Source organism: Rutidosis leptorrhynchoides, chromosome 2, assembly GCF_046630445.1.
Source record: "Rutidosis leptorrhynchoides isolate AG116_Rl617_1_P2 chromosome 2, CSIRO_AGI_Rlap_v1, whole genome shotgun sequence".
In the NCBI taxonomy this organism is placed as follows: domain Eukaryota; kingdom Viridiplantae; phylum Streptophyta; class Magnoliopsida; order Asterales; family Asteraceae; genus Rutidosis; species Rutidosis leptorrhynchoides.
Genome location: NC_092334.1, coordinates 420,426,626 through 420,450,000, shown reverse-complemented (window position 1 = coordinate 420,450,000; position 23,375 = coordinate 420,426,626). Strand labels below are relative to the sequence as shown.

Sequence of the window (23,375 nt, the reverse complement as noted above, 5' to 3'; positions counted from 1 at the left end):
CGACCTTGAATAATCTTGAATGGTTTAAACATGCTAAAAACTTTATTAAAAACTAGGCTATCGTAACCCCAAGTGGTAGCATGGTAATTGAAATTAAAAAATCTCTACTGGAAATTCAAGTTCAATCTTCATGATTTAGAAACAATGCTTTAAGTTTTTGTACAACTATAAAGTTCTTAATCAATTGTGTGTCAACAGAGTTAACCTGCTATGGGATCAAAATTTTAATCTGTATGAAACTTGTTACATATACACGTTCGAACTGCCCATTTTGTCAATTCTAACAATTAATTAAAAAAAAAAACAACACCAAATTTCCGAAATAAGAACATTTCGTTTTGTTAAGACGATCATCATAAAAGTGATTGTGCTTTTGTTGAAAATGGAGAGTTTTGGACAGTTTGGGTGTGGAAAAAGGGTAGCCATTGTTGTTGAAGTATTATTTGTAAGAAAATGACAAAAAAGCCCATCCAGTGGTCCTATTCCATTAATACAATTGATACCCATTTCTTATCCTTCATTACCCTTCTCACTTTTCATCACCTTGTTCAATACCAAATTCTCATCTCTCCAAACCATCAACACACATCTCTTTCTGGTACAACCATTTAAGCAAGAGGTACAACAATCATGTCATCATCAAAAATTTGGAGTAAAGAAGAGGATAAGGCCTTTGAGAATGCCATTGCCAACCACTGGAATGAGGATTCCAAAGAACAATGGGATACAATTGCTTCACTTGTACCTACTAAAACCATTCCAGAGTTAAAACAACACTATCAATTACTTGTTGAAGATGTTGATGATATTGAAGGTGGAATCATTCCAATTCCCAAGTATCTTGGAGAGGAATCGTCTTCTTCTTCGACTAAAGAACACAATCATCACGGATCGAATTCGAGCCGACGCTCGTCTTGCAATTACAGTAACGGGTTTTCGGGATTCGGTCATGATTCTGCAGGGCAAGGTGGCGGAAAAGCGAATTCTAGAGCAGAACAAGAACGTCGAAAAGGGATTCCTTGGACAGAAGAAGAGCATAGGTATGCAATTCAAGTAGTAATAAAAGTTGTTTTTCTCTTTTATCCTAAGATAGCTACAAAACTTATAATTCTAAGTAATATAGCTTATACAATGAAACAGAATCAACTGCTTAGCATAAAGAAGAATATATCCAACTTCAGCTTTTGGAAAAGAATTCAGTTATTATTGTTAGTTACTGTAGTAAAAGTACCATGTTTCTGATTATAAAATCATTACAGAATTTATGCATAGACATTACAGGATGTGGTTGATTGACCATTGGGAAATGTATCTGTCAGGATTCCAATTATTGTTAGAGAGTACATTGTACAACTCCTGTTGCATAGTGTACAATGGTTGTCACCACTTCCATTTCTACACTTCAATATATTATATATGCACAATTATTGCTAGATCTAGTGCAGTATTTGTTATACTTTGAATTTGGTACAACTTCTTATGCTATATAAATGCAGGTTATTTTTGTTGGGATTGGATAAGTTTGGTAAAGGAGATTGGAGAAGCATTTCAAGAAACTATGTAATTTCAAGAACACCTACACAAGTTGCTAGCCATGCTCAAAAATACTTTATACGATTGAACTCGATGAATCGAGATAGACGGAGAACTAGTATTCATGATATAACTAGTGTCAACAATGGTGATGTTTCATCGCACCAAATGCCAATTACTGGTCAGTCAGGGAGTACAAACCCATCAAACGGTTCAACGGTTGGTGCACCTATGAAACATAGGCCGCATCAACCGAGTATGCCACCAGGTATGGGTATGTATGGAGCACCAATGGGCCACCCAATAGCTGCCGCTCCTGGACATATGCCGTCGGCAGTTGGGACACCAGTGATGATGCCGCACGGCCACCACCATCCACCGTACGTTATGCCAGTGGCGTACCCGATGGCCCCACCGCCAACAATGCACCAATAAAAACCGAATCTTTCTAAGTTTTTTTTTTTTGTGCAATAATTCCATTAGTCATAGTGCAGTCCAATTGATGAGGTTTTGTTTCAGAAAAATTGGGATTGTGAAAGGTTCATTGAAAGAACAAAAAAGTAGGACCATGTCAACTTTTTAATCATCTATTTCTGTTGGTGAAAGATTAAAGAATTTTCACCAAGTGTTGTACATTTTTTCAATCTCAAAAGCTTTCTATTTGCAATGATTTGTATCAGCAAGAATAATAATATACTCTGTAACGACTAGTACAATTCGCATTGAAAGTCGTACCTTGTTCTGGATTGGTCAGAAATCGGAGTTGATTGAAAAGACAGGCAAGATATACAAAACAATCTTATGGTGGTTTCTCTTTTAGGTTTCTGAGGCCTGAAATGTGACACAGAGATGGGTGGTGGTTGCCCAAGTTAAGCTGTCAAACATCATTCATTGTCTGTAGATGTAAAAAAAGATAAGAAAATCAAAAGTATGATAATATATTCAAAAATAGCCATGATGCCCTCAGAGTAAAAAAAATCGGTTACGGAAACAAAATTAGTCCAAAATGAGGGCGCCTAAGGGACATTTTTTACAGCCATAATGATGATTTGATACGTTTTCTTGAGTTTAGGCGATGGTGCTAAGGATGTGATGCAGAAACTTTTTTCGCCCCGTTTTCCACCATGGTGGTATCATAAATCGTTGATTGCTATTTTTCTCTGCAAGATGAAGAAAACAAATTGTCAAGATTGTAAAATTAATATATACTTCCACACTCTTGAAGATTTTATAGATGTTACAAATTTTATATAACTCATTTAGGGATCTCAACAAGTATATATTCCCCACTTGTGGCAATTTCGACCCATTTACCTTTAAATTGGTCAGAACAAGTTATCACAACTCAAATAGGTAAAATTATATAGTTCAGCAAAAAAAAGACACTTCAAAAGTTGCTAAAAATAATAAAAGCTAGATTATTGTTATAGATGTTATAAAATATCTAGATTGGATGTTAATTTTATTATTATTATATTTCTTGCATAGTAATATTTTATGCTATAAATAGACATGTATGGTAGCCATTTAAGTTGTACCATTTCTCTTGAAATATCAATATCAATATTTCTTCTCTCTTTTTTTCTCTCTTTGTTCTTATAACCATTAAAGGTAGTTATAAGCCTACTGAATTATAACACGCATTAAAGGTAGTTATAAGCCTACTGAATTATAACACGTTATCAGCACGAAAAGCTTAGTGTAATTAAAAGATATCTCAAACGATCACGAATCACTAATCAAGGTATGAAATTATTAATAATTTTCATACTCGAATATATCAAATTTTGGACTACTAACATTTAAATTTATGTTATTTAAGTTATATATGGTCGGTTATACCACCTGAATTATATTTCTGTAATCTAACTTTTACTAACTTCACTAACATTTATATTTATGTTATTTAAGTTATATATGGTCGGTTATACCACCTGAATTATATTTCTGTAATCTAACTTTTACTAACTTCACTAACATTTATATTTATGTTATTTAAGTTATATATGGTCGGTTATACCACCTGAATTATATTTTCTGTAATCTAACTCTTATTAACTTCACTAACATTTATATTTATGTTAATAAGACCTCATGATTGTACGCAACACGTCATTTGACAACACGGTACTTTATGTACGCAACACGTCATTTGACAACACGGTACCATGGGTCGAGATTAATTCCGATCAATACGAATACGACGGGGTCTTTATATGTTATCTAACATTTATGATTACTTATGCAATTAATCATTATTTATTTCATGCATACTAATGTTTATTCTTAAATTTATAATTTTAAAAGTTAAAATAAAAAAATAGTTTGTATTTTTATTAAAAAAAAATCTTAAAAGTTAAAATAAGAAAAAGTAGTTTGTACTTTTATTAAAAGTAAATCTTAAAAGTTAAAATAAGAAAAAGTAGTTTGTACTTTTATTAAAAGTAAATCTTAAAAGTTAAAATACAAAAAGTAGTTTGTATTTTTATTAAAAGTAAATCTTAAAAGTTAAAATAAGAAAAAGTAGTTTGTATTTTTATAAAAGTATATCTTAAAAGTTAAAGTAAGAAAAAAAAAGGGATGGTAAAATGGAATAGTTTTTTGTCAAAAATGAAGTATTGAAAATGAAGTGGTCTCCTTCTATAACTAAAAAAAATATATATACTTTTATCAAATGAATTTTTTTGTGGCCGACAATTTCAAACACGAGTCCGTGTTTAGTTTATCAAGAATATCTCTTACTTTGGTGAAAGGTCACGATCACGATATCAGGTGTTGTGAAAGAATTAAAAAATTGGTCAAGTGACCTTTTAAAAACTAGAAAAAAAAATTTAAACAAAAAGTTTTTTTTATATATTTATAATTTACGGGTAACGTAAAAAAAAGGAAGTTTTTTTTTTAAAAAAAAAAAAACAAAGAAAGTGTTTAAATGAGTTTTACAGAAAGGGGGAAAGCAAAGTAAAAAAATTTTTTCCAAACAAAGGTAAATGAAAGTAGGACTTAATACAAGAAAAAAGTAAACATCTCCTAGACGTGATAAAATCTATCAATGATAAGTATTAGACTTGATGAGCTAAATGTGACAAAAATGTTTCAACATGTCTTATGTTAATTTTCTAAAATAAGTTATTATTATTCCGAGTTTAACACATATACATATGTTAATTAAAAACAACCTTTTTGTTCTTATGTAGTGTTGGGTTGCAATTTTGGTTGTATGCCATAATTCCATCCAGTAGAGTGACAATAGAAAACTTTTGATGATAATCAATAAAAAACTTTTTTCCAAACTTGTCAAATGTTTTGTTAAAAACGTGGCCGTTGAAAAAAGGAGGTTGAATAATAAAACTTAAAAAACAAATTATTTTTTTAAGAGTGTGCATCAAAATGGCCCGTTTAATAATGGGGAGTAAAAATATAGTCAAATTGTTTCAACGAACAAGGGTTCAATTGGATGTCTCTTAAAAAAAATCCGCGGGTACGGGTGATGGATCCAATGGATCCGCATCCACGACCCGCGGGTGCTATCCCTAATTGTGACAAGTACAAATCAACTAAAAGTCTAAAAAATAAATGCTCTTATATGGACCAAATGTTCACAATAATTGCCTAAGCTAGATATGAAACAAATAGTTCATAAAAAAAAAAAAAAGGTCGTTGTGCGTTTTCGAAATGATAGCCGAAATACACTTACAAAAGTAGGTCAGCCGTCAATTCTTTATGGCCATATCAACGTAGATCAATAAAATCATTTATGGTTTTGATAAAAGATTAATTAAAAATTAATTGTTTTTTGATCTTGGATTCTCGGTAACAAAAGCAAAGGTTGTTTTTGGTTGCCACAACAAACAAGACAGAGGTTGTTGACTTTTGTTGTTAAACATGGCACAAGTGAACAATAACAATAGATTATTGTTTTTGAAAAGAATAATGATGCATTAATTTTATTGTATAAAATAAAATTAAAGAAAATGGTTTTCATTGATGACTATGAACAAACGCAAACAAAGTGTTTGTGGTATTTGGTGATTAAAAAAAAGTGCATCTAAAGCTTCTACTGAAAATAATATGCATCTAAAGCTTCTACTGAAAATTAATGTGCAAGGTACAACGTATAACTATATGGTCAAATTCATTTGAGCCTTCGGAGTCACAAGTATATGATGTATATATATATTACTCAATTAACAAAATAGTAAATCTAAATTAATTCATATGAATAGTAAAACGAAATTAATTAATTTACTATTCACATAAAAAAGCGCATATGATAAAAAGCGCATCGCATATGATAAGCGCATATGATAAAAAGCGAATATGATGAAAAGCACAACGCATATGATTAAAAGCGCATATGGTGAAAAACACAGCGCATATGATTAAAAGCGTATATGGTGAAAAGGATATATGATAAAAAAAAAAACACATATGGTGATTAATGGAAAGCACATATGGTGATTAATGAAAAGTATATTGTGAAAAAGAATCACAAATGTTTCTTGAAAGAATTCAAGGTAAGATATATGAACCAATTCATCCATCATGTGAACCATTTTGATATTTCATGGTTCTAATAGACGCATCTAGCGGATGGTCTCATATTTATATGTTATCAAGCCGTAATATGGCATTTGCAAAGTTTCTTGCACAAATTATTAAATTGAGAACACATTATTCTGATTACACCATTAAAAGGATGAGACTTGATAATGCTGGTGAGTTAACATCTCAAGCATTTAATGATCATTATATATCTACAGGGATTGTTGTTGAACATCCAGTTGCTCATATGCATACACAAAATTGGTTTAGCTGAATCAATAGATAAACGCTTGCAGCTAATAAATAGACAATTGATAATGAGTACAAAACTCTCAATATTTATATGTGGACATGTAAATTTAGATGCTGCGACATTAATTCGCATTATACCATGTGGAAGTCATAAATATTTTCACTTACTACTTGATTTTGGCCAAGAGCCAAATATTTTCTACCTTAAAACATTGGTTGTGCAGTGTATGTTCCAATTGTATCACCACAACACAATAAAATGGTTCTTCAAAGAAAGATGATAATATATTTTGGATATAAAACATCTTCAATCATAAGATATATTGAACCCATGATGGGTGATGTTTTTACAGCACGTTTTGCTGATTGTCATTTTAATAAAACATTGTTCCCTAGATTAGGGGGAGAAAAAAAATAAAAAATAAAATGATGCTTCATGATGTGAACATCAATTAAGGTATATTGAACTCGCACAAAAGAATGTGAAACGAAAGTTCAAAAATAATGCATATGCAAGAACTTGCAAATTAATTACTTTATGCATTTACAGATATAAAAAAAGTGACTAAATCATATATACCAGCGATAAATGCTCCAGCTCGAACTGAAATTCCAAAAGCTGGCAATAATGTCACTGTTGAGTCTTTGCCACGCATCAAACGTGGAAGATCAATTGGTTCCGAAGATAAAAATCCTCGAAAAAGAAAATCAGCTGATAATGAGGTAAAAGAAAGTGTTCAAGAAGAACCACAAATCAATATTCCTTCTGCAGAGGATATTGATAAATGTAAATACTAAAATTGCGATAAACTATGCAATATTATGGAACCGAAATGAAATTAAAATCTCTATGAGATATTTTCATATAATGTTACAATGACATCATGAATAAAGATGATGATCTGGAACTAAAATCTGTCATTGAATATACAAAATGGACATGATTGAGCTCAATGGAAAGGAGCAATACGAGCTGAATTAGAATCGCTCGATAAAAGAAAAGTTTTCGGATCAATCATTATCACTTTTAAAGATGTGAAACGTATGGGATACAAATGAATTTTTATCCGAAAAGAAATGTGCAAATGAAGTTACAAGGCAAAACTAGACTTGTAACTCAATATTTTCCACAAAGACCAGAAATGAATTAGGAGGAAAACTTATCCTCCTGTAATGGATACAATTACTTATTAGACACTTGATCAACCTGGTAGTTATTTAAATGCATCTCATGAATGTTGTTACTACTTATCTGTATGGATCACTTAATAGTGATATATATGAATATACTTAAAGGGTTAAGGTATCATAAGCATCTAATGTAAAACCCAAGGGAATATATTCCATTAAATCACAAAGATTTCTAAATGGGTTTATACAAATGGGACGTATGTGGTATTACCGATTAAATGACTACTTGATAAAAAAAAGGGTATACATATAAACTTATTTTGCACGTATGTTTTATAAAAAACAATGTTCGGATATGTGATCGTAGTTGTTTATGTCAATGTTCTTAACATCATATGAACAAATAAAGAAATCTATGAAATCATTCAACTTCTAAAGAATTATTTTGAAATAAAAAATCTTGAAAAAACCAAGTATTACCTTGGATTGAAAATTGAGCATATGCCTAATGGTCTACTTGTACATCAAACAACTTATACTGAAAAGATTTTAAAACATTTTTTTAAAGATAAAACCAATTAGTTGTTAGATCACTCAATATTGACACTGATCCATTTCATCCCCGTGAAGATCATGAAGATATTAACGGATCAGAAGTTCCATATATTAGTACAATTGGGACTGTTATGTATCTTACAAATTATACAAGACCTGACATTTCTTTTGCAGTTATTTTGTTGACAAGGTTCAACTCAGCCCTTACAAAAAGACATTGGAATGGGACAAACACATATTTTGATACCCTTGAGAAACTGCTGATTTAAAATTATTTTATTCTAACGTTTCAAAACAAGATTTGGTTGATTATGTATATGCAGGTCATTCATCAAATCCTCATAAAGATAAATCTCAAACTCGATATGTATTCCTAAATGGAGGTACCACAAAATCATGGTGTTCTTAAAACAAACACTTGTTGCAACATCATCAAATCATGACGAAGTGATTGCATTATATGAAACTACTCGAAAATGTGTTTGGTTGAGATCAATGACACAAATCATTATTGATTCTTGTGGACTAGAACGCTATAAAAGACTAACAACTATCTTCACCAACAACTATATATGAAGATAATGCAGCTTGCATAATACAAATGAAAGAAGAGTATCAAAAGTGACTGAACAAAATATAAATACTGACGAGGCGCCAAAGCCATAGACGGTCTTAACGGTCATAAGTTTGATGGAAAAGAATGGTATGTTGGTAAGGCTCAGAAAAAACTACAAGGGAATAGGAATTGAAACAAGGGTTTGAGCAAACCATGAAGGAGACTGTAGACAAATCACAGGGGCTAAACTTGTACATAAAAGATTTAGATGATACAGCTTCAGATGAAAACCTCAGATTCTTCTCATATACTCAAGATCTCGTAAAAGACAACCAGATTAAAATGAGATACGTTCAATCAACAACTCTCCTGATCTTTATACCAAAGCACTGCCAACTGCTATTTTCAGAACACACGTTCATAATATTGACATGAGGCATGTTCAGAAGATGTAACAACTCAGACGTTGCCTACTTGAGGGGGAGTCAATTCTATGCTGCACTCTTTTTCCCTTAGCTAAAGTTTTATCCCAATGGGTTTTCTTTAGCAAGGTTTTTAACGAGGCAGTACTAGTTATTCTCTAATAAAATTGTCATCCAAGGGGGAGTGTTATAAAATATCTAGATTGGATGTTAATTTTATTATTATTATATTTCTTGCATAGTAATATTTTATGCTATAAATAGACATGTATGGTAGCCATTTAAGTTGTACCATTTCTCTTGAAATATCAGTATCAATATTTCTTCTCTCTTTTTTTCTCTCTTTGTTCTTATAACCATTAAAGGTAGTTATAAGCCTACTGAATTATAACACGCATTAAAGGTAGTTATAAGCCTACTGAATTATAAGAATAGATATATTTTTAGACAATTTACATGCAAATTACGAGACCCATAAACTTATCCGTTTAGACTACCAATAGATACTTGTTATAGCCCATTACCTAAACCACACTTTTAAGTGAGACCCATATCAGAAACTGTTAGTCTTCAGGATGAAGAATCGCCCATTTCACCCTTTTAGTAAGTTCTAGAACCAACCATCATATTTCTTTTGACACCATTAAATGAAACCCACAAAATGCAAGTGTTAAATAGTCTTCAAGTTGACGAATTGGATAAAGGGGTGATACAGAATATTAATGTGACCACAAATTCTTATGGGCATTGTTAGAATATTTTGTATTAACATTTGTTGACGTCGATTTTTAATTGAAAGACTTGAAAAGGCGAATTTTAAGCGGTCCACTCCACAAAACACCAAAGATACCTCAAATCATTATCACTATCATTCAATTGAAATGAAATGAAAGATATGTAATTAAGGTCTATCAGATTTTTTTATGTAATAGTATTCTTTGAAAACACCATCTCCTATTTAGTAACTTCATTAAAATATAACCTAAATAGATCCAGTTTTAGACAAGCAAAAGAAAGGATCAAAATTGCGGCCATTATACAGGTAACATAAACCCATAGAATGGTTTCTTTTATTGTTCAAGATATGACATTAACTGGAAAGTCACATTTAATACTGGATCTATGTTTAAGATGTTCATTTTAAATTATCTTTATCGGCGCAAATTGCAAACATGAACAAAAAGAACTCCCACACAATAAAAAACAATGATAGGGATGTTATAATTCAGTAGGCTTATAACTACCTTTAGTGGTTTGATTCTTGATGTTATAATTCAGTAGACTTATAACTACCTTTAGTTGTTTGATTCTTGATTAAGAATGCTAATAATGAAGTGTAAGAACAAAGATGATAATGGAGAGAAAGAAAGAAACACTTTGTAAGTGTGAGAAAATGGTGCAAGTTTAATGCTTGCATTCATGGCTATTTATAGCAAAAATATCACAAGTTTAGGTAATACAATAATATTACTTTTGTGTATCAATAATTGACTATCCATTTATATATATATATATATATATTTATATATTATAACACTCCCCCTTGGATAGCAATTTTGTTTGTTGAAGATCAACTGTAAGTTACTGCCTCGTTAAAAACCTTGCTAAAGAAAACCCAGTGGGAAAAACTTTAGCTAAGGGAAAAAGAGTGCAGCATGGAGTTGACTCCCCCTCAAGTAGACATCGCTTCGGTTGTTACATCTTTTGAACATGTCTCATGCCAATGTTATGAACGTGTGTTCTGAAAATAGCTGTTGGAAGTGCTTTCGTGAAAAGATCAGCAGAGTTTTTGCTGGATTGAACATATCTCATTTCAATCTCGTTGTCCTTAATGAGATTTTGAGTGTATGAGAAGAATCTAGGAGGTATGTGTTTGGTTCGGTCACTTTTGATATACCCTTCTTTCATCTGTGCTATGCAAGCTGCATTATCTTCATAGATAATTGTTGGACTTTTATCGCGTTCTAGTCCACAAGAATCAGTAATGATTTGTGTCATTGATCTCAACCAAAAACATTCCCGAGTAGCTTCATGTAATGCAATCACTTCGGCATGATTTGATGATGTAGCAACAAGTGTTTGTTTTTGAGAACGCCATGATATTGCAGTACCTCCATTTAGGAATACATATCCAGTTTGAGATTTAGCTTTATGTGGATCAGATAAATAACCTGCATCAGCATAACCAACCAAATCTTGTTTTGATTCGTTAGAATAAAATAATCCTAAATCAGTAGTTCCTCGAAGGTATCAAAATATGTGTTTGATCCCATTCCAGTGTCTTTTGGTAGGAGCAGAGCTGAACCTTGCCAACAAATTAACTGCAAAAGAAATGTCAGGTCTTGTACAATTTGTAAGATACATAAGAGCTCCAATTGCACTAAGATATGGTACTTCTGGTCCAAGAATATCTTCATGATCTTCACATGGACGAAATGGATCAGTTTCAACATTGAGTGATCTAACAACCATAGGAGTACTTAATGGTTTTGCCTTGTCCATATTGAAATGTTTCAAAATCTCTTCAGTATATGTTGTTTGATGTACAAGTAAACCATTAGGCATATGCTCAATTTGTAAACCAAGGCAATACTTGGTTTTTCCGAGATCTTTCATTTCAAATTCTTTCTTTAGAAGTTGAATGGCTTCATAGATCTCTTTATTTGTACCTATGATGTTAAGATCATCAACATAAACAGCTATGATCACATATCCGGATGTTGTTTTCTTAATGAAAACACAAGGGCAAGTAAGGTTATTTGTATACCCTTTGCTTATCAAGTAATCACTTAATCGGCTATACCACATACGTCACGATTGTTTTAACCCATATAAAGATCTTTGTAATTTAATTGAATACATTTCTTTGGGTTTTGCATTTGATGCTTCTGGTACCTTAAATCCTTCAGGTATCTTCATATATATATCACTATCAAGTGATCCATATAGGTAAGCAGTCACAACATCCATGAGATGCATTTCTAAATTTTTAGAAACTGCCAGGCTGATTAAGTACCTAAAAGTAATTGCATCCATAACAGAGGAATAAGTTTCTTCATAATCAATTCCCGGTCTTTGAGAAAAACCTTGAGCTACAAGTCTAGCTTTATACCTTGTAACTTCATTTTTCTCATTTCTTTTTCGGACAAAAATCCATCTGTATCATACAGGTTTCACATCTTTAGGAGTGAGAATGATGGATCCGAAAACTTTTTTCTTTTATTGAGTGATTCTAATTCAGCTCGTATTGCTTCTTTTCATTGAGCCCAATCATGTCTATTTTGACATTCAGCCATAGATGTTGGTTCTGGATCATCATCATTATTCATGATGTCATATGCAACATTAAATGAAAATTTCTCATCAAGATTTTTCATTTCATTTCGGTTCCATAATATTTTTGAATATGCATAATTGATTGCAATTTCTGTATTGACATCATCAATCTCCTCTGCAGTAGGAGTACTGATTTGTGGTTCTTCTTGAACACTTTCTTTTACTTCATTATCAGCTGATTTTCTTTTTCGAGGATTTTTATCCTTTGAACCAATTAGTCTTCCACGTTTTTGACGTGGCAAAGATTCATGAGTGACGTTATTGCCAGCTTTTGAAATTTCAATTCCAGCTGGAGTATTTACTGCTGGTATATATGATTTTGTCACCGTTTTTGTATCTGTAAATGCATCAGGCAATTGATTTGCAAGTTCTTGTATATGCATTATCTTTTGAACTTCTGTCTCGCATTCTTTTGTGCGAGGATCAAGATACTTTAATTGAGGTTCACACCATGAAACATCATTTTCTTTATTTTTCATTTCTCCCCCTAATCTAGGGAACAATGTTTCATTAAAATGACAATCAGCAAAACGTGCTGTAAAAACGTCACCTGTCATAGGTTCAATATACCTTAATATTGAAGATGTTTCATATCCAACATATATTCCCAACCTCCTTTGAGGACTCATTTTTGTACGTTGTGGTGTCGCAATTGGAACATACACTGCATAACCAAATGTTCTAAGATGGGAAATATTTGGCTCTTGACCAAAAGCGAGTTGTAGGGGGGAATATTTATGACTTGCACTTGGTCTGATGCGAATCAATGCAGCAGCATGTAAAATTGCATGACCCCATATAGATACATGGAGTTTTGTTCTCATTATCAATGGTCTAGCGATTAACTGTAAACGTTTAATCAATGACTCGGCTAAACCATTTTGTGTATGCACATGAGCAACAGAATGTTCAACAACAATTCCTATAGACATGCAATAGTCATTAAATGCTTGAGATGTAAATTCACCAGCATTATCAAGTCTCACCCTTTTAATGGTGTAATCAGGAAAATGAGCTCTCAATTTAATAATTTGGGCAAGAAATTTTGCAAATGCCACATTACGGCTTGATAACAGACAAACATGAGACCATCTGCTAGATGCGTCTATTAGAACCATGAAATATCTAAATGGTCCACATGGTGGATGAATTGGTCCACATATATCACCTTGAATTCTTTCAAGAAACATTGGTGATTCTTTCTCAACCTTAAGTGGTGAGGGTCTAGTTATCAATTTTCCAAGAGAGCAAGATGTACATGGAACCATTGTATCATGATGGATTTTTCTATCCTTTAGTGGATGTCCATGAGTACATTCAATAATCCTTTTCATCATTGTTGATCCTGGATGGCCTAATCTGTTATGCCATAAACTGAATACACCAGGATCAATATATTTTTCGTTAACTACCATATGTATTTCTGGTACATTTATATGTGTATAATGTAATCCAGAACTAAGTCTTGGCAGTTTTTCAACCACATGACTCTTGTCAGTGTTACTTAAATATTTCTCATTTTCTGTTGTCACTGACTGATAATCATACCCGTTAAGGTATATGTCGGAGAAACTTAATAAATTTCTGCTTGACTTGGGAGAAAATAAGGCATCATTTATTAAAAATTTTGTACCATTTGGTAGTATGAAATTTGCCTTTCCTATCCCTTTTATCAAGTTAGCAGGTCCTGATATTGTATGTATAGTTCCTTCCGTTGGTTTTAGATCAATAAAATATTTCTCGGATTTAAGTATAGTGTGTGTAGTTCCACTGTCTGCTATACAGAGATCTCCACCACTTGATTGATGTTGTATTCCAGCAAAATTCATATTGAACTTCATATATAAGAAATAAATAGTGAGTACATTAATATTACACAATATTTTAAACGCAAATAGATAGTACTGAAACATTTAGCAAACATAATGACAAAGACAGACGATATTAAATCGTTTATTTTTCGAAAGACACACAACTTAAACATTCAAGAAATCTTCATATAAATCAGATGGTTTCTCAGTGACTGTTGGATCGACGTTATCCACAAAGTTTACTTCCTTTTCTTTATCTTTCAGCGAATCCTGATACATCTTAACAAGATGTTTAGATGTTCGGCAAGTATTAGTCCAGTGGCCCATTCTACCACATCTGTAACAAGATTCTTCAGAATTTTTAGAAGAATTTTCTTCAACATCTTGTTTAGTGGGCTTGTTTTGTGGTTGATATTTATATTTTCGTGGATTATTATTTCTTTGACCACCACGGCCACGACCACGGCCACGTCCACGCCCATTCCCATTACCATAAGGATGGTTTCTACCATAGTTATGGCTTTTGGCATGATGATGGCGATGGTTATTATAACCACGACCTTGCCCGCGTCCTTGTCCCTGTTTATAATTATTTGCAGTATTTGCTTCAGGGATTGCAAGTGTACCAGTAGGACGGGATTGCTGATTTTTCATTAATAGCTCATCATTTTGCTCTGCAACCAAGAGATATGAATTAAGTTCAGGATATGTGTTGAACTTTAGCATTCTCAAATTTCTTTGCACTGTGATGTTGGAAGCATTCATTGTGGAGAAAGTTTTCTCCAACATGTCTGCATCACTTATTTCATGTCCACAGAATTTAAGTTGTGAGACTGTATTATACAGAGCTGAGCTGTATTCATTTACTTTCTTAAAGTCTTGGAACCTTAATGTTCTCCATTGATCCATAGCAGCTGGAAGTAAAATTTCTCTTTGATTATTGAATCTGCTTTTGAGACCTTCCCATAAAACATGGGGATCTTCTACAGTCACATAATTATTTTGTAAGCATTCATCAATATGTTGATGAATAAAGCAACATGCCGTTGCTTGTTCTTTTTCAGAACAAGTGTTGTTTTCATTTATGGCTTCAAGAATGCCCATTGATTTAAGATGCATTTTTACTTTTATAACCCATGGCATGTAGTTGTTTCCAGTTGATTCTAAAGGAGTAAATTTAAGCTTTTCCAGATTCGACATTTTCTATTAAAACAAACAACATGATAAATTATAGTCACTTTATATTCATAAGTATATAAACATTAAACATAAATTTAATATAACATAAATGATAAGTAGGTGACAGTGTCGACCATATGTAAGCAATAATTAATAAATGTTATATAACATAAATATAAATATTAGTAAACATAAATGATAATTAGGCGACAGTGTCGGCCATATAAATATTAGTAACATAAATGATAATTAGGCGACAGTGTCGGCCATATAAATGTTAGATAATTGAAATATAAATGTTAGTAACATAAATGATAATTAGACGACAGTGTCGACCATATATTATTCAGGTGGTATAACCGACCATATATCATTTAGGTGGCAGAGCCAACCATAATTAGTATTAAGATTATCGTGCTGATAACGTGTTATAATTCAGTAGGCTTATAACTACCTTTAGTGGTTTGATTCTTGATGTTATAATTCAGTAGGCTTATAACTACCTTTAGTTGTTTGATTCTTGATTAAGAATGCTAATAATGAAGTGTAAGAACAAAGATGATAATGGAGAGAAAGAAAGAAACACTTTGTAAGTGTGAGAAAATGGTGCAAGTTTAATGCTTGCATTCATGGCTATTTATAGCAAAAATATCACAAGTTTAGGTAATACAATAATATTACTTTTGTGTATCAATAATTGACTATCCATTTATATATATATATATATTATATTATTATATATTATAACAAGGGAGATATTTTATACACAACATATATTATACGACTGGCACCATACCAAACTGAGCCCTTCTGTAAATAGACCATGACATTAGATCAAGATGTTTTGTACTCGATTTCTATAAATGTTCCAAAACATGAACGATGTATGCAGAATGAGTATCACTAAGACAAGTAAACAAAACTAGTCTTACCGTGTATGACATCATGGTGACATTGCTGCCAGCAGAGTGGCCTTCAGTTCATTTATATCTTTGACCAATTTGTCATTTTCAGAGTTACCACGATCTATCTCTACAACCAAATCTGCACTTGACAAAACAATAGAAAATTATACTCCGTAATAAATAAAAAGAGTAACCTTAATTGGCCAAAAGAAAGACAAGAGAACAAAAAAATAATACGAGCAACCTGCAAACATATCATAGGCGTTGAAAAATCACTAATACTGATTGCAACAGATCAATTTTGCTATCTGATATAATCACAAAAGCTGTAGAGATTTATTATATCATTCTCATAACTTCAAGATGAAGTCAATTACAATTTGTAATGATCGTATCAACAAGAACAGGGGAAGCAACCCCAACTACAGACATTAATGATAATGAAAATGTTTGTTACTATATCTAAAGAAGTTGAATCTACAATGAGTAAACAAGTTCATATAGATAGCCAAACTTTGAGGTAAGAAAATAGTAAAATTACTTGAATTATGGGCATTAATTCCTTCAAGAATCTCTTCAAAAAACTCCGACGTTGAATTTTGCAGTGAGCTAATTTTTCTCTTCAAAAGTTGAACTTCATTTTCAAGGTACTCCTTCTCTTCCAACAACTTCCATAGATTACCGTTTCCTTTCTCATCATTCTTCTTTTGAAAATCCAGACACAATGTACTAAACGCTTCCCTGGATAAAAGAAAAGGTTAAACAAAATTTATGCGTAGGTAACGCCTAAAAATCTCAAATAAAGTTCGTTAGCATAATAATGGAAGAATTATGGAAGAAGTCTGTCGATACCTCTTGTTGTTCATTCTTTCATGTATCTCATCTCGTTTCATTTTCATACAAGACAACTCCTTCTGTAGGCCTTCCCTTCTCATTTTTGATTCGGCTAATGTAAAATCATGTAAGACCTCAAGCAGGTTAGCATATTATAAAAAGTCAATTCATATAACATCATCAACTAATTATGCAACTATGAAGTTTCAACTAATGATTCTATATCCTTATCTCGCTAATGGAAATTTCCTAATATAAATACATGTAACCAAGATACAAGTAATTATACTTTTCGACTACTTATTTATTATTATTTTCTTAAATATCGAAATAAAAAATAGTTTACAGAAAATTGATATTCATGCTACTTTTACAGAGCTCAAAAATATGCAAAATTCATAATTACGATGCAAATAAATCTCATCTCATATGCAATATTATAGAAACAAATTAAATTAATATATACTGTATATAAGTATGAATCTCCTTACAATTTATGGCCATGAGTCCTTCAATTTCAAACTGAAGCATGTACACAGTCTTCATCAATTCTGATTCTCGCGTAGCCAAATCTCGCTCAAATTCACAGCACTTAACAATTTCTGATTCAATCTCTCTCGTAATTTGAATATTCGCCTCTATTTCTTCGTTCACCTGAATAGTTCAAAATCGGCAAAAACCCTAGGAGTTCAATTCAATTGCATAAAAGAAAAAGCATATATACGTAATTATGATATCGGATATTTAACCTGATCAAGCATGTCCTTGAGTGCAGACAACTGACACAGAATCGCACTGGAATCGTCCATTTTCTTCTTCTTCTTCGATTACCCTTTTCGCGCCTTTATATTTATATTTTTAATTTTAATTTGTAGTTTATATAGTACCCCGTCCTTACCTAAAAGAAAAAATAATAATAACACATAATTGCTGAAATTGTCCACGTAGTTTCACATATTGCAGTTTTAGTCCCTGTGATTTCTTTATCGATATAGTCCTTGTGGTTTGTCAATATTACTGAGATAGTCCCTAAATCTGACGGACGTCTAATTTAGCCATTAAATAGTCCGGATCCGGCCCGCGCGATGCGGCGGGGGCTTTCGGCCTGCGTATTCATATTTAATGTAGCTTTTTGTATTTACAGAAGAAAAAACGGCTCATGTGTTAAGCGCCGTTATAGATGCCGTTGTCTTTAGTGTTTTTTTTAAAAAGTGTCCGTTTCGAAGGTAGTTAGTTTCGTTTCGTTCATGAAATTATTTCGAGTCTGACGGTGTTGTCAAAAAAAATTTAACTCTCGGCGAGCAGGAAGATACGGGCTCTTGTTGTGTTTAACGTTTTTTAAAAAGTATCCGTTTCGAAAGTAGTTAGTTTCGTCGTTGTGTTTAGCTTTTTTAAAAAAGTGTCCGTTTTGAAAGTAGTTAGTTTCGTTATGTTCATAAAATTATTTCGAATTATTTCGAGTCTGACGGTGCTGTCGAAAAAATTTAACTCGCGGCGAGCAGGAAGATACGGTTGTCGTTGTGTTTAGCGTTTTTTAAAAAGTGTCTGTTTCGAACGTAGTTAGTTTCGTTTTGTTTATAAAAAAAATTCGAGTTTAACGGTGTGGTCGGTGGAATTTAACTCGCGTCGAACAGGAAGATACGGGCAGGCGAAGCGTGTGGATGGAGTTTTATTTTAAGTAAGAGAATTTATGTTTTACCCCCTGGAGTTTGGTGTATTTTGTAAGTTGATTATAGTTGAGGGGGTGTTTTACGTTTTTTGAGATTGGGTTTGGTTGGGTGCCCTTTGATAAGGTAGGGGTGGCCAAAACTACCACAAACCTCACCTCATTTAGTATAATAATAAAATAAAATAAAATAATAATAATAATAATAATAATAAAATAAAATATAATAATAATAATAATAATAATAATAATAATAATAATAATAATAATAATAATAATAATAATAATGAACACGTACATGATGGGCAAAATTGGTATTTAACTTTTCCTTGAACACTATTTAACAACATTTTTTTCTCTTTTCTTTAATTCCATTTCCAAGATTGAACATATAAACCCTAAATCAACCAAGTCAATCAATTTATGGTTTTTTTTTAATCACGTTACTTCGAAGTGGTTAAATGCGTATATGGTAGGCGTGCTGCAATACAAACATCGTGAACCTACAAAAACCCGAGTCATAGTTTTTACTCATGCCTAATTAAGGTAAATGATGAAAAATGTTTATGTTAAATTAGATGCTAGATAAAGTTAATGAATTTCTTTCTTCTTCTTACTTCTTTTCAGTGGTCTCATTGCAATTTTTTCATGTGGCTAGATCCGTCAGTGTGTCCACGTGCTATGACCATTATTCCTGGTTTATTGGACTCGAAAGGGAGGTTGGAGAAAAAAAGTGAGAAGATTGAATATGATGATAATGTTTAGTTGGATTTTGGTGTTGTTTATGTTGTACTAAAGTAGTTTGTTTCAATTTAGTATCGTTGCTATTTTTATACTACTGAAGTTGTTAAACTTTTCATGTATCTTTGGTAATTAAATGACATGGTCAATCCACTTTTATTCATGTGTCATGTATTGTAACACTTATAAATATACATGTAATAAGTAAATGAAAGTAAACATGCAACAAACAATTCATAGATACATAATATCTAGATTCATTGTTCATTGTGTAAAGACCCGTCCTAATCCATAAGAACGAATACAATAACATATGATTACATCGCGAGTTATTTGACCTCTATATGATACATTTTACAAATATTGCATTCATTTTAAAAGACAATCTTTCATTACATCGAAAATTGACAGGCATGCATATCATTTCGTAATATCCATCTATAAATGATCTAATCTGTCATTTACTTAATCATAATCTTTACTGAACTCAACGACTTGAATGCAACGTCTTTTGAAATATGCCATGAATGATTCCAAGTAATATCTTTAAAATGAGCTAATGCACAGCGGAAGATTTCCTTAATACCTGAAAATAAACATGCTTTAAAGTGTCAATCAAAAGGTTGGTGAGTTCATTAGTTTATCATAATCATTCATTTCCATCATTTAAATAGACCACAAGAATTTCATTTTCATTTCTCATTAATATACGTCCCATGCATAGAGACAAAAATCATTCATATGGATTGAACACCTGGTAACCGACATTAACAAGATGCATATAAGAATATCCCCATCATTCCGGGACATCCATCAGACATGATATAAAAACTCGAAGTACTAAAGCATCCGGTACTTTGGATGGGGTTTGTTAGGCCCGATAGATCTATCTTTAGGATTCGCGTCAATTAGGGGTGCACTAATTCTCAAAATTAGTGATGTTCCCGAATTCTTAGGCTACCAAGCAAAAGGGGCATATTCGGCTTCAATCATTCAACCATATAACGTAGTTTCGATTACTTGTGTCTATTTCGTAAAACATTTATAAAAATTGCGCATGTATTCTCAGCCCAAAAATATAAAGGGTAAAAAGGCAAATGAAACTCACCATACTGTATTTCGTAGTAAAAATACATATAACGTCATTGAACAAGTGCAAGGTTGGCCTCGAATTCACGAACCTAAATTAATTATATATATTTATGTGTTGGTCAATATTTGTCTAACAAATTAGGTTAAGTCATAGTGTATCACAATCCTAATGCTCGAGACTAATATGCAAAGGTCAACAAAAGTCAATTTGACTCAAAATAATTCCCAAAATCTATACATGATTAATATATAGTTTAAATATCGCCGTTTTATATTTTTAAATATTTTTAAAAGATCTATTAGAGTAAATAATATAATTCATTTATTAATAAATAAAATTTTATATAAAATATACTTTTATATATCTTAAGTAATAAAATTTATAAAGTTCATTTAACATCATAAAAATAATATGATAGGTAGTATTAATGTAATTATGTTACACGTAGTAAAACATCTTTGTATTACATATTTATTTGATAAAATAATATCGATAATAATAATAGTAAGTAAAAGTTATATTATTTTATAATAATAATTATTATTATTCTATTAATATAATAACAATATTCATATTGGTTAAAATGATATTATGATAAAATGGTAATTCATATTAATAAAAATAATGAAATTTTATATTAACAATAATAATTTTTGTAAAAATGATAGTTTTAATATTAATAATACTTTTAATAATAATAGTGATAAAAATAATGAAAAACGATAATTTTATCTAAATCAATCTTATAATAATTTAAATTTCATCATGATACTCATACTCATTATTTCCTAATCGGTTTGTTTAATAGCTTTTAATCGTCTTTTATATCGCGTTCGTGTTAATGATAATAATAATAATAATCATAATAATTAGGTGTTACTAATATTAATTTTTAATTATAATAATAATAATGAAATGATAATACTAATTATAACTTTAACGATAGTAATAATAACAATTTTTAATGATAATACTTTTTATTGATATTGATAATGATAATAATAATAATAATAATAATAATTAATAATAATAATAATAATAATAATAATAATAATAATAATAATAATAATTAGATAAAAACTATAAAGACGATAATAACGACGATAATAATAATAATTTTTAATAATAATACCAAATTTCAATTGACTATAACTTCAAATCCGTTCATCGAAATCATTCGATATCTAAATGAAAAGTTCTTAATTTTTCGCTAGCTTTCCAACGACATGCATATCTTTTTTTTTTGAAAGGCAAGCATATTTTATTATTAAGAATAAAACAGTACACGAAAAAAGACTAGCAAGGAGCTAGACAATTACACGAACCAACACACAACTGCAAAAAAGGACGCACGCACATATGTAACATCCCAACCCGTTAACCAACCAATTACGCGGAATAAAAAAAAATTCTTTGTGCATCACATGGCGCGGCGCACCATGCCCCCGCGCGGCGCGCCAAAGGGCCTGGATAGGCTGCTGTCCCAAAAAGTCCCAAATGCGAAAATGTTTGACCACTTCCCGACACATTTAGACTAAACGGTTTTCACAACATATTATAATAGATAAAACTAACACGTTCCATTAATAAAATTAGTTTTACGAAGACCGGGCCCACATCGGCCGTTTTACGACTTTCGTACGAAAATACAAGTTTTCAACCACATGATTTGTAATACAAAATAAAGGCCGAGCATGGCGATTGGGGATACGCTACCCAATCTTAATCAATCCAAGAGCAAGCCTTCTAAAGCAACTATGCAAGTCCACTAGTCCCCGCTTACCCGAGCCACCGCATCCAAGCAATCTATAAAAAAATGTCAACAACGAGAGGGTAAGCTAATGCTTAGTGAGTGAGAATATACTATATACATATATATGCATAAAATGGACACGCCACACAATATCAAATAACACATACCGGATCATCCGAGCATATAGCAAGCAAAACTAAGCTTACCGTACAATTGCGATACCACTAGCTACAACATCAATGTAAGTTCACTCACAACGTTATGAACAACACTACCAAGCTACACCCGAAGGACTAGCTACAACACATCAATATCAAAACATAAGATAAAATAATATCCCCGAACCTACAACCCAAGGCTAAACACTTAACCTTAACAATAAGGTGACCGTATAACCGAGTCACCATGAATCCGCTCTAACCGAAATTCACAACTTACGAGAAGACGACCGTATAAGCCGAGTCATCATGAATCCACACTAACCGAGGTTCATTTCCCTAAACAATAAGATGACCGCCAAAATGAGCCATCAAGAACTTATATGTGAAGTGATCTCTATAACCGAGAACCGCTTCACCCAACCCGCTGAAATGTCCCGTTCTTATTGATTAAAAACGTTCCATATTAATTGATTTCGTTGCGAGGTTTTGACCTCTATATGAGACGTTTTTTCAAAGACTGCATTCATTTTAAAACAAACCATAACCTTTATTCCATCAATAAAGGTTTAAAAAGCTTTACGTAGATTATCAAATAATGATAATCTAAAATATCCTGTTTACACACGACCATTACATAATGGTTTACAATACAAATATGTTGCAACAAAATAAGTTTCTTGAATGCAGTTTTTACACAATATCATACAAGCATGGACTCCAAATCTCGTCCTTATTTAAGTATGCGACAGCGGAAGCTCTTAATAAGCACCTGAGAATAAACATGCTTAAAACGTCAACAAAAATGTTGGTGAGTTATAGGTTTAACCTATATATATCAAATCATAATAATAGACCACAAGATTTCATATTTCAATACACATCCCATACATAGAGATAAAAATCAT

The 23,375-nt window shown here is 31.8% G+C and overlaps 2 protein-coding genes across 2 annotated transcripts; one reads left to right on the top strand and one right to left on the bottom strand.

Annotated features, from left to right (window-relative positions):
- Positions 1 to 519: 519 nt before the first annotated feature.
- Positions 520 to 2,200, top strand: LOC139892350 (transcription factor MYBS1-like). Its single transcript, XM_071875420.1, has 2 exons — positions 520 to 1,040; positions 1,497 to 2,200. Exons 1-2 carry the CDS (start codon positions 631 to 633, stop codon positions 1,966 to 1,968), a joined length of 882 nt encoding a protein of 293 aa, XP_071731521.1. The 5' UTR covers positions 520 to 630; the 3' UTR covers positions 1,969 to 2,200.
- A 245-nt stretch (positions 2,201 to 2,445) lies between these two features.
- On the bottom strand, positions 2,446 to 17,883 carry LOC139892351 (uncharacterized). The gene is made up of 6 exons (XM_071875421.1): positions 17,806 to 17,883; positions 17,548 to 17,710; positions 17,075 to 17,168; positions 16,764 to 16,963; positions 16,250 to 16,361; positions 2,446 to 2,693 (listed from the first exon to the last, which is right to left on the bottom strand). The coding sequence occupies exons 1-5, from the start codon at positions 17,863 to 17,865 to the stop codon at positions 16,261 to 16,263; spliced, it is 618 nt and encodes a 205-aa protein (XP_071731522.1). The 5' UTR covers positions 17,866 to 17,883; the 3' UTR covers positions 2,446 to 2,693; positions 16,250 to 16,260.
- Positions 17,884 to 23,375: the final 5,492 nt, after the last annotated feature.